Source organism: Mastomys coucha, unplaced genomic scaffold (assembly GCF_008632895.1).
Source record: "Mastomys coucha isolate ucsf_1 unplaced genomic scaffold, UCSF_Mcou_1 pScaffold12, whole genome shotgun sequence".
NCBI classification, from domain to species: Eukaryota; Metazoa; Chordata; class Mammalia; order Rodentia; family Muridae; genus Mastomys; species Mastomys coucha.
Genome location: NW_022196894.1, coordinates 87,330,008 through 87,342,546, shown reverse-complemented (window position 1 = coordinate 87,342,546; position 12,539 = coordinate 87,330,008). Strand labels below are relative to the sequence as shown.

General features: G+C 45.3%; 1 protein-coding gene across 9 annotated transcripts in view; it reads left to right on the top strand.

The window, feature by feature from the left end:
* The window catches only part of Tiam1 (TIAM Rac1 associated GEF 1), a 358,057-nt gene that overhangs the window by 269,582 nt on the left and 75,936 nt on the right, over nucleotides 1-12,539 (top strand). For all 9 annotated transcript variants that reach the window (XM_031364347.1, XM_031364348.1, XM_031364342.1 and 6 more), the window contains 4 exons: nucleotides 2,080-2,304; nucleotides 4,611-4,796; nucleotides 9,941-10,087; nucleotides 11,607-11,681. In XM_031364347.1, the coding sequence (XP_031220207.1) occupies nucleotides 2,080-2,304; nucleotides 4,611-4,796; nucleotides 9,941-10,087; nucleotides 11,607-11,681 (633 nt within the window). The remainder of the gene's footprint in view (nucleotides 1-2,079; nucleotides 2,305-4,610; nucleotides 4,797-9,940; nucleotides 10,088-11,606; nucleotides 11,682-12,539) is intronic.

The following is a 12,539-nucleotide window of genomic DNA, read 5'->3' as shown; positions in this document are numbered from 1 at the left end:
CAGAGTCACCGTGGCCATGGTATTCTCACTTCAGAGTCACCGTGGCTGTAGTGTTCTTACCTCAGAGTCACCGTGGCCATGGTGTTCTCACCTCAGAGTCACCATGGCCATGGTGTTCTCACCTCAGAGTCACCTTAGCTGCAGTGTTCTCACCTCAGAGTCACCATGGCCGTAGTGTTCTCACCTCAGAGTCACTATGGCCATGGTGTTCTCACCTCAGGCTCTCTCCCTGCTCAGTCTGCAGAATCTATTCCATCTGCTTCTCAGTCACTCCCTCTGTTCAGTTCTGAGCATGTGCAGATGATCGAAGTCTTTACCCCCTGGCAATGCTAAGCACAGCCACGGTCAGCTCTTTTAGGCCTATTAGGTAGTTTTCTTGTAAGACAACATTTTTAATATTGGATATCATATCTTTGGATGAATACAAAGCTTTCAGATTCAGGATGATTGCCAATGGCTTCCATTGTCCTTTAAGTAAAATTTCCATTCTTAGGCATGGAGGAATAATATGCTAAGGGGGGGGGGGCTGATAAAAAGAATTTTGTTGGTAAGGCAACCAGCTAGTGAGGTAAAAATACAAATTACTGCCCTACAAGGGAAAAATGGCGACAGCAGCCACCTAGTGTTACAGTGACTGAGCCAGTCTTCTCTCCAGCTGAGCTAAACCAGTGTCTTTACAGAGTTCTTTGGGTTTAAGGGAATACCTGGAAAAGGCTGACGTCTCCACATTTACAAATATTTCCTGATCCATCTCCTAGTTTAAAAAAAAAGTTTTAATTATTTTTTTGAGAATTTTATATATCCTATTTTGATTATATTCACCCATACCCCAACTCCTCCCAGATCCTCCACCATCTCCTTCCCTCCCCACCTGTCTGTCTCTCCCCACTCTATCTCTCTTTTCCTCTTTGTCTCTCTTTAACCCATGGAGTCCAGTTTGTATTGGAGTCTGCTCCTTGGTATGGAGCCTGCCCGCCCTGGAGTATGACTGGTAAACCAGATGTCTCCCCATCAGAGCAAACAGGCTCCCTTCTCCCAGCAGCAGTCAGATGCCAGTAGCTCCTGGGCTGGGGCGAGCTGGGGCGTGCTAGGGATACCCACTTCCCCCTTCCATTCTGGAGTTTGGTCTGGTTTGAGCTTGTGCAGATCCTGTGAATTTTTTTTTTAAAAAATTATATGTAAGTACACTGTAGACACTCCAGAAGAGGGCATCAGATCTCATTACAGATGGTGTGAGCCACCATGTGGTTGCTGGGATTTGAACTCAGGACCTTTGGAAGAGCAGTCGGTGCTCTTACCCACTGAGCCATCTCCCCAGCCTGATCCAGTGAATTTTTTTGGTTTTTCGAGACAGGGTTTCTCTGTGTAGCCCTGGCTGTCCTGGAACTCTCCAGGCTGGCCTAGAACTCAGAAATCCACCTGCCTCTGCCTCCCAAGTGCTAGGATTAAAGGCGTGCGCCACCACTGCCCGGCTCCTGTGAATTTTTAATAACAAGTTATCATATGAGTTTTTGCCCCCAAATGTTATCCCTTTTGCCTTGCTGAGCATCTTTGTCTTATGCCACCCCCACTTGGGGGTCACCTGTCCATTGGCGAGGGCCACACAATGCTCTCAGTACTTGTTAAACAAACTGTTTGTTGGTGGCTCCTGGGTCGGTGCTGCTTGTGGATGGGTTCCTGGAGTTCTTAAGGCTGTACTGATCTTGGCTACCTTCAGCCTCTCCTTGCCCTAGTTTTGATAGATCTGCTTAAGACAGGGATATCTTCTTTAGAAGGACCATCGAAGCAATAGAATTTCTTAGGCGCATCGGTTGTTAACATGCGGCTTCTTTGAGGATGCTCTTTGAGGAGTTATGGTGTGGTGTGGGGTCGGGGTTGGCCCTCTTTTGTGGATTTCTACAAGGACTGTGTTAAGGTAGGTTTGTGTGTGTGTGTGTGCGCATGGTGGGGTTAGTCTGTCTGTCTGTCTGTCTGTCTGTCTAGACCTGACACCTAGCCTCAGAGACACTGCCTCAAGGGACACACCGTTAGTTTCTATGAACTTCTAAGAAGAGGCTTCTTCTCTCCCTTGTCCTATAGACCACGAGCCAGACAGAGCTGGAAAATTGGATCACCGCCATCCACTCTGCCTGTGCAGCTGCCGTCGCAAGACACCACCACAAGGAAGACACGCTTCGCCTTCTCAAGTCGGAAATCAAGAAGCTGGAGCAGAAGATCGACATGGATGAGAAGATGAAGAAGATGGGGGAGATGCAGCTGTCTTCAGTCACTGACTCAAAGAAGAAGAAGACCATACTAGACCAGGTGACCCCCTTAGTGTGTCTGGAGCGGTAGACCAGATGACCGCCTTAGTGCGTCTGGAGCGGTTGCCTTTGCGTGTCTAGAGTGGGGCAGATTTGTTAGGGCTTTTATTTTTTTTTGTTGTTGTCTGGGGATCCTGAAACATCTTCTGTTCTCTCAGCGGCGGCAGCCTGTCACCCAGACTGTTAAACTCTTCATTGTGACTGTCAGATTTCCTCACCCTTTGTTCAGAGTCGATTGTTTTGTGCTAAAGGGAACAATAAGACATCGAACAGAAGGCAGAAGTGGGAGAGAAGAGCTTTCCGGCTCCTTCCAGTCCTCCTTGTGTTTCCAGGGGAATCTGTGCAATTTGAAATCTGTAATTTCCTTCCCCATCTTATCATAGAGCTGACCTGTGAGGAAGACTCCTCAATGAGCTGACCTGTGAGGAGGACTCCTCAATGAACTTAGAAACCCAAATTTAAAAAGTGACAGGCGTTTTCTTAAAAGTCCACCCAGCCGCCCCTCACTATGCACTGGGAATTGATTTCAGGAGCCTTGCAGAAACCCAGATCTGTGTGTGCCCCAGTCCTTGACATAAAGATGGCAGAGTGTGTGTTCATAACCCATCCCTGTGTCATTTGTGATATCTGGTAGATGTAAATGTTATGTTAATAATTGCTATGCTGTAGTGTTGAAGAGATAATGACAAGACAAAGGTCTGCACATGGCCACTGTAGCTATAGGGCACACAGGGCCCTTCGCTCAGGTCTTTCTATTATTGGTTGCTGTAAACTAACACGGCAAATTCACATAGCAAAAAAAAAAAAAAAAAAAAAAAAAATGTGAAGTGAACAACAGCTTAGCAGTCAGCGCATGTGTGATATTAGGTGACCAGCTCTTCCATCCATCTCTGAAAGGAATCTAACTCGTGTTTGCCCCCCTCAGTCTTGAAGGGTTTTCCTTTGAGATGCTCCCTAATAATGTAATCACTTAGTATGCGACCGTGTGCCTTCCTTCTTCCCTTAGCAGAGCCCCTTGGAGTTGATCTGCACCCTGGCTTACACTAAAGCACACCTCCCTCCTTTGGACCCATTCCTTATTCCCTTGTCCAGGCACACCACTGAGCCATTTCTCCTTTGATGAACATTTGAGCCGTTTGCAGCTTCTCGGCTGCTGTGAACACTGCCATCATGAATGTCTGGGTTCTCACTGATTTTACCAGAAATTAAAAAGGGAGATGTCACCGATGACCCCTCCACCCTCATGTTGTCCTTTCTGAAGATTTGACTTAAGTGTGTGAGTGTCGCCTGTTGTGTGTCTGGGCATCAGGTGAATTCTTGGTGCCCACAGAGTTCAGAAGAAGGCATCTGGATCACTAGGAATGAAGTCAGAGGCAGTCATGAGTTGTCATGTGGGTGCTGGGAACAGACCCCGGGTCCTGTCAGAGCAATAAAAGCTCTTAGCTACTAAGTCGTCTCTCCAGCCCCATGAGCTTACACTCTGTCAGTGTGTTACTCTTGAATGCACTGCCCTTCTGTGATCTTGCTTGAATGTCATATCAGTAGCTAGAGGATATCTTGCCACTTTGAGTGACAAAGACATGTGTGGACACTCACTGTGAGTGGAACCCCATACCCCAGTATCTGGGTCTCCATCATTGACAGTTTACAACTTCCAACCCTTTCTTACCATCCCGCTTTTACCAAAACTTTCAGTTTATTTGCTTTTGACCTTTAGCTGACTTTATTTTTCTTCTCTTTTCTTGGTAAAAGCCCTCTTAGCCCACATGAAAGTTCCTTGGTACTAGAAATCACTCCATTTTCATTCTGTCTTAGGTTTGTGGTCAGAATACACACACACACACACACACACACACACACACACACACACACGCACACGTGCACACACACAAACACGCACACACACATGTACACGCACACACACAAACACATATACGCACATACACGCACACACACAAACACACACGCATACACACACAAACATGTACAAACACACACACACAAACACACACACACACACACACACACACACACATTCCCATGACATCTCGGCCAGGAGAGCACCAGTAACTAACAATGTACTTTGTGTTTATGATACTGAGGTTATGGTTACAGATCTTTATAAAGATCAGCACATGCACCCTAAGAGGCCTAGGCCCCCCTCTCCTCCCCCATTGTTTACCCTCTAGAATTGTAATTGTGCGATAACCAGATATTTACAGTAAACAGATGTGCAAGATTTTTGGAGAAGGTGGCTAACGTTGCTCTTACCTTTTCTGACCCTTTTCTTTCCCCCCACTACTGTAGATCTTTGTGTGGGAGCAGAACCTCGAGCAGTTCCAGATGGACCTGTTCCGTTTCCGCTGTTACCTAGCCAGCCTCCAGGGCGGGGAGCTACCAAACCCCAAAAGGTTGCTTGCCTTTGCAAGCCGGCCCACGAAGGTGGCCATGGGCCGCCTTGGGATCTTCTCCGTGTCATCTTTTCATGCCCTGGTGAGTAGAAGCAAGTGAATTTTGGAAAACTATTCATCTCAATGCTAAATCCTGAGCAGGACCTGTCAGGAATTCTGAAGCGTTTCCCTGGTTTGCTGCCCAACATAGATTTCCAAAAAAGTCTTCACTTTGCAGTTAATGCAAAATTTTATTTGAACCTGTGTGGAAATGTGCTTGAATCAATCTCTTTGGATAGGGCTTAAACTCTCGTGTAAGGAAAATCAAAAGCCGTTGTTTGCACCCCTGCCCCATACACAGCACTGGGAATTGAAGGTCTCCCACAGGCTACAGAAGTTGCTGTTGAGCCCCAGAGCAGTGCTGTCTCAAGATGTGCTCACTGCAGTGTTTGCTGTCCATGTTATTTTTAGGCAGTTTTGGCAAAATTAAAAAAGAAGTTATCTTTAAGTAAATGATCGATGGAGGGCTTTTCTTTGTGCGTGAATCTCTCTCTCTTGAGTAGATGAACTCTCCTCAGTCCCCCACAGGACATAGATTAAACAGATCTTTGTGGAGACTGGAGGTCTCACTCTATCATAGTTTGATGGCTACAAATATATGGTATGTTTGAGGCAGGCCAAGTTTCAATGATGAAGTCGCTGAACACGTGTTCTCCCAAGGAAGGAGGCTTTCGTCTGACCCCTAGAGCAAGCAGCAGGTTGTGTGTTTGTACCGTGTTGACAATCTGTAATGTTGAACACTTGCTAAATTACAAACAGCTTTATGTACTTTGAGCCCATTTCTGCCAAAGGGAAGAAACAACCCGTGTACAAGTAACACATTGTAGCCCATCTAGGGGGATGCCCTCGGAGCAGTACCACACCTGTGACACATTTGCTGTGGAATTAGATAGATGTTAAGTGTCAGGGTCCAAACAGAGCTGCCCTGGAAAGTTTCAGCTGAGTGCCAGCTGAGCCCTCCACTGAATTCTGAGCTATAATTCGGTCCAAGGTGTTTGCATTCTTTGTAAATAGATTAGTGTCATCATCCAGATAATTAGGAGATTTGCATCTTGAAAGAGGTCTTGCACCAATTTCTAGAGTTTGTTAAAGCTGTCTTATCTGCTTATATCAGTTCTTCTTGCCTACCTCTATGGCTGTTATATTTTTGTTTTTGTTTGTAATAGCAACTGGGCGAGCGAGGGCTAAGTCCTGAACCCAGTTTTCATTTATGGTGTGGTCTGGGTCTGTTACTAGTTTTTAAGTTAGCCAAATCTTTATTCTGTGTGGGAATAAAATATGAGATGAAATTTCCCACTTTGCTCCTGTCAGAATATCCTAATCAAAAGTGTTTACTTTATTTTTATTAGCAAGCAGGCTCAGGTGAGGCACCCCTTCTCAATCCTCAGTATCCACATGCTCTCTCCTTTGCTGGCACGTGAGCAATCGGGAAGAAATGCAGTTTTACCTTCTACTTCCAACTTACATGTTTTGGTTATTTTCCTATAAGACATTGGAGCTTGTCTCTGAAACAGACAAGGAAAAGCCGTTTGAGCCACTTGTCATAATTGATCTTTGACCTTCTAAACTCCCCTTCTTAATGTCTATGATGTATGCACTCCTCACTTGGTGGCAGATGTGCTAAATCTGCCCCGTTGAAGAAGTTGGTAACCCTGAAGGGTCTTTGCTCAGTTATCTGGAAGCATACTGTTTAATTCCCTAGTCTGCCTCTGTTGCTCCGCTCTGTTTTTTGGCATCTGCCTCAGCGGCACAAACCTTGGTGTCTATGGACCCTGGCCTGACTGTAGCAGGGCTTTGGCTTGAGATAGAGCAAGTTAGGTCACTCTGTTGGGTATCTTGTTCTATTTTCGAGGAGCAGCCCAGCAGGGAATTTCAGTCTGATTTATTGGACACCCTGTCCCCCAATCTCTCCTTGTCATTTGACCCTAAGGGTCCCCTCCTCTCAATGGGAGCTGAATCATTCTTCAATTTCTCCTTTGTCTAGGATATTCCCCCCTCCTTTTAAGTGGGGGTGGAGGAGGTGCAAGGGTTCCAGGGCCAGGGGAGGGCTTTGAGCTACAGTGGGAGTCCCATTCACCAGGAGAGCCTCAGGCCTGCTGAGTGATTTGCCTTCATTAACTGAAGGGTCCCGGCTGTATTCTTTGAAGAAAGCTTATCATTGTTCTTGTTTGCACAGATGAGCTGACTGATAGCATGGTCAGGTGCCCTGCCACAGAGGAGGCATTGTCTGGGCTGGTCATTGAGAAACCTCTGAGTTCTTGTCCAGCAGTTCTGCCAGTCTGTTTTTCTATACCCTTCTGGTCATTATTGTCTTGAGGGGGTGGTGGGGTGGGGGAGGTGGCTACCAGTACCTTTTAGGGCCTTAGCACTTGAAAATAACTGCTAGAGTCTTTGAGCAGCCTAAGTAAGTCAGCCAGCCCGGCACTGAGAGTGGATAGGTAGCACAAGTTTATCTTTCCTGTACTTTTCTTCCCTCCTAAGATTATAAACTCAAGAGTTTATTGCTGCCACGGTGTTTGATTTTAAATGTTTGTTTATTTATTTATTTATTTATTTATTTGATTGATTGATTGACAAATCCACACACGCCCCTGGTGTATGTCAGCTGCCAGCTTTGTGATGAAGGTTAAAAGAGCCCTCCTGGAGCCTCGTGTTCATGTAGGAAAGATGGGGAGAGGGACACATGCAGTTAATGGATATGGTTAAGTGCAGGCAGTGAGGCATGCTGGGAAGGAAATGAGCAGGCTAACACACGCCTGCTGTGATAGTCAACCCCTCAGCATCCCCAGAAGAGTGGCATCAGGGGCCCCTCAGATACCGAAGGGCGTGGTCAAGTGCCTCCCACAACATGGCGGCTGCTCCCCACGTAGCCGGGGCTTACCCTCCCCCCGCACTCTGAACCATATGTAGGTTACTTACAGCACTTAATGCGATGCAAATGCTCTGCAGGCACTTGTACTGCATCGTTTACTGAACAGTGATGAGGAAAGGTCTCAACATGCTCAATTGCATATGGAACATTCTCCCCGAATAATTTTGTCCGAGGTTACTTGAATCCACAGATATGAGGTACTTACCCCTCCTGGGTACCTGTGTGTAGCATGAGGGCAGACAGATTGACAGACTACTTACAAGTAGCCTTTGCTGTTTGTAAATTCACTGAGACCAAAAACTGCTGGATTTTTTTTTTCTTTTCAGGTTTTTGTTTGTTTGTTTGTTTGTTTGTTTGTTTTTTGGGTTAGGGTTTTAAAGTTCAACACCTTTTCTTCTATGTCTACACAGAACACACGTGTGTCAGCATGTTCTGATCTAATCATTTTACCACCTTTGCCTTCAACTTAGAAAGTAGAAACCAGAACTTTTGACATGTTTGATGATGCCTTCTGTTTGTGAGGAGCCCCCTACCTTAAATACCTAGAGAATAAAGTAGGTTAAAATCTTTCTCATGAAGATTCTCACGGGAACCTTGGCTCCTGCTTCTTAATGTCCTGAGCTGTTTCTTAAGTACTTAGTTGGGACAGTGGAGACCGCAGAGACCGCAGGCTCTCTTATCCTCATGTTTGCATCGAAGTCTAAACCCTTCTCCCTAATGCCCTGACAGAAGCTGTCTGGCTCCGGTCCTCAATGCATGTGGGGGTCCTTGCTCGTCCACTCTCTGGGATTCTGCTCTGTCTATACTGTCAATACCAAAGACTCAGGAAATGCCTTGTGGCTGACATGCTGTAGGCTTGGAGGCCCCCTGTGTTACCCAATACCAGTCATCTGAGGCTGCTGCCAGTTGGCATCTGGCACGTTGGGAGTTGCCTGCGTGGGAATTTATGACAAGTAGGTTCTTAGACATTCACCTCCAGCGACAAAGAGCAGGTGGGGGCTTCCATTTCCAGTCTGACTGGCTGTGCCTCCTACCTCGCCCTTTTGAAAGGAGATTTTGTGGGTGGCCTGTTGAGATCTCCTGGCAGAAGAGACCTGAAGCTCCTGGAACATTGTTTATAACCTGTAGGGTCAAGTTCAAGCCTGAATGTTCTGCAGACCTTCTGGAGTCCCCAGACACCCCGCTTCAGTGACAGCTTTCAAAGATGTAGAGTTCTGTTGTGAAATGTTTCCCTGGTCAGGTGGTACCTTGGAGTCATCTCAGCAGAGGGTAGCTTTAAAAAGAAATATAAATGTAATTTCCTCTCCACTATAACAGAACATATGTGAGTTATAGAAGATCTGCGTTACACACACATATACACACACACATACAAACACACATATATGAGAGTACATGTACGCATGAGAGAAAGCCCTCCATTTATCAATATATTTGTTAGCTTAGGGTACAGCTCGGTGGTAGAGTGCTTGCCTAGCATGTGTAAGGTCCTGGGTTCAATCCCCAACACTGAAAAAGACAGAGGCAGAGAGAGACAGGTTAGCTCAGTGGTTCCAATCTGAAAGGTGGTTCTCTTTCCTTGGTCTTTCATGCTGGAAAAGACTGCCGTTTGAGGCTGTGACCTGGTCCTTCCCATCACTAGGGATGAACTGTGCCAAAGAGAGTAGAAAGCCCCCCTCGTTTGAAAACATTTCCTAGAAGCTGTCCCGTTAGCTAGAACTGGTCACAGTGCATGCCCCACTCCAAGGAAGAGCCAAGTGCCTTCTTTGACTTCTTGGCCCAGTGCCCAGATACGTTATGGATTTTCTAGTGGAGATGCTGGATATTGGGGCCATGAATTACTTACCTAGCAAAGAGGATGGTTTTCTATTTTCTCAGAGGTTGAAGAGTTTGGCTGGTTTAGATTTAGTGTGGAATTACAGCAGGCAGAAATCTGCTGGTTTTCACTGACCTCCAGTGTCGTTTTGAATTAAAATGCGGTACGTGCTCAGTAGCTGTCAGGAGGCATCTCAAGAAAAGTATGGCTCCATGCTGTAGGTAAAGCAGTTCAAGTCTGACCGGAGGACGGCTAACTCTTAGCAATTTGGCGTATTGTATTGCCATTTTATTTATTATTACTGATTTACTACGGTGATTGAGCTTGCTAGCTTTTCTTATGTCAATGAAGGTCCCAGAGTTCCTGAGCTGTAGCTTAATGCTTTGAATACTAGGGTCATTGCTGTACTGGGAGAGGGGGTTATTGAAGGATGGGACTGGGTGGCAACTCAAGGCACCAGTGTCAGCCCCGTGGCTTCTTCTGTCTTAACCAATCCCAGGTAGCAGCCCGGACTGGTGAGATCGGAGTGAGAAGGCGTACTCAGGCCATGTCCAGATCTGCAAGCAAGCGAAGGAGCAGGTTTTCTTCTCTCTGGGGCCTAGATACTACCTCCAAAAAGAAACAGGGCCGCCCAACCATCAACCAGGTAGGTCCCAGAGTCAACACAAAGGATCCACTGATGCTGCTTCTGTGTCAGCGGATGTGCGTGTGTGTGTGTGTGTGTGTGTGTGTGTGTGTGTGTGTGTGCATGCATGTGTGTGTGCATGCATGTGTGTGTCTTCACTGACACTTTAAATCAACTTGACACTTTAGTTCTGTGAGACAGTTTTTAATAAGTAGTTTACAGCCCAAATATTGAGCTGTGCCATTAGTGTGTCATCGACATCCATCTCTCACCTCCCTTTACCCAAACTCCGGTTAATTACAGACCTAGTAAAGAAAGTGCAGAATTCATATAAGTCCTCAGAGCAGAGCAGGCTCCATAGGAAGCCAAGTGAGCATTAAATATAGTCTTCTTAAGTCGTCTCTGATGCTGGATCAAAGGCAACCTCCGGGGAAATGTGACTGTTTCTTTGCCTCTGAGATTTGGAAGGTGGCTTACATGGGCAACTCCTTGGCCTATAGGAATGAGGACCCAGAAATGTGAGAGTAACCACGAGATCCAAGCCTAGCAGAGGCTCACAAGGCTCACGTGGTCTGGGCTGATGCTTGGTGGAGCCCTGTGTAACAGAGCCCAGTGGCTTTTCTCTTCCCTCTTCTAGCTGAGGCCTCTCTCCTGCTGTTTGGACTTAGGTTCTAGCAAAACTCTTGATTTATATGGCTTCACCTTCTGGGCAGCAGGTTAGACTGTAGTCTACTGGAATGTGTGACCAAATTTCAATAGATTTGAGCAAACATCTTCACAATGTGTTTTAAAATCATTCTTATAATTCCTAAAGTAAATTTTTTTAAAAAAAATCTCGCTTAGCCATAAATACTATAATAGAAATTTCGTCACTAATTCAGAACTCTAAAATAGACAAAAATTTTATGTTTCTGTAGCTTCATTTTTACTGAGTGGAGATATCTATCTCTCGATTGATCTCTATTCTGGTGGCCCATGCTCATTTAATAGCCTGCATATAGAATTTATTGTGTCTGTGTTTGGATATTGATCATTTTTGTAATATCTTTAAGTTATATAATGTATAATTTCAAAAAAATACTTTTCTGGTATTTACGTTAAAACCAAAAACCCTTTCTACCTTTTATATAAAACATAAAAGCTATATATATGTTCTCCGGCTCTACTGAAGGACGTGCTTGTATGATTATGGGTAAGTAACTGCCTCGGTCTATGAGAGAAAGTCTTCTCTCCAAATGAGTCTCGTTCATTGCTCTTGCGAGTTATCCTTAAAATGGGTTATTCACATCTAACAACAAACCATTTCTTTATGTTTGAACTATTGAAAGTGTGGGAAGTTTGATTTCCTGGGACCTGATTTCCTGTGGCTTGCCACCTTAAATTGTGAAATTCTTTGGGAGGGCCTGACTCCTGCTGTGATGTTTTCCAAAAGCCCTCCTTTCACCCCGCCCCTGACCCCCATCTTCAGCCACTGCCCCAGTTTCCTTTGCCCTGTTGGCCTGATTTCTTCCTTTTAAGATGGCACTTTTTGTCTGTGCAGGTGTTTGGAGAGGGAACTGACGCTGTAAAGAGATCTTTAGAGGGAATATTTGATGACCCTGTTCCAGATGGCAAGGTAAAAGTGAACACGTTTGCTCTTTGGAGTCACACAGGGGCACCCACTTGTATGCGGTGTTGCCATTGGGGGAAACTGAAATTCAGTCCACCCAGTATAAAAACCTGAAACAATCGGGCTCTTACAAATGTTATATAACGGGTTACCACGAGGTTGGGAAAACCATTTTATGTTTAAATCTTTGTGCTAATAAGTACATTTCTCCGCTGACATAACATTTTCCATACTTATCATCTGATGTGTAAGCTTCCAACTAGAATATAAGATTTGAGTTCTGAGTTAGTTGAATAGTTTATGTCATTGCTAATTCCTTTTTATGTTCAACTTTTATTCCCACGAGGTGAGTTCTTAGTGCCCTCACTCTCTGCCCACACCTGCTATTTTGTTCCCATGAATTTCAAAGTGTTCTGATAGTATGTTCTTCTTTTTAGAAATGCATTTTCCTCCCAAGTCTAATACTCAGGCATGATTCAACCTTATGCTTGAATTGAGTAGGAGCTTTCAAACTGTCAGGATTAAAACCCCAGAAAGGCACCGATTTCCCCATAGCCACTTTTTGTAGCCTTGCTTAAAAAAACAAAAACAAAAACAAAAACAAAAACAGGTCTTCTCCACAGGACCCCAGTTCCACTTTCCTTAGGGCTCCAGTGCTGACAGCACAAGGTTGCAGTGATTTCCTGGCTCCCATCTCCAGGATCAGTGCAGCAGAATTCAGCTTTTGGTTGCCAAGCAACCAAGTAATATTAGTCAGCAGTGGCTGATCCCAGTATTCTAAAAGGATCTGATACACGGTGGAGTTCTTGGTATTAGAGGGACGGGGGGACAGTGGTCACAGGGATGGGGGGACAGTGGTCACAG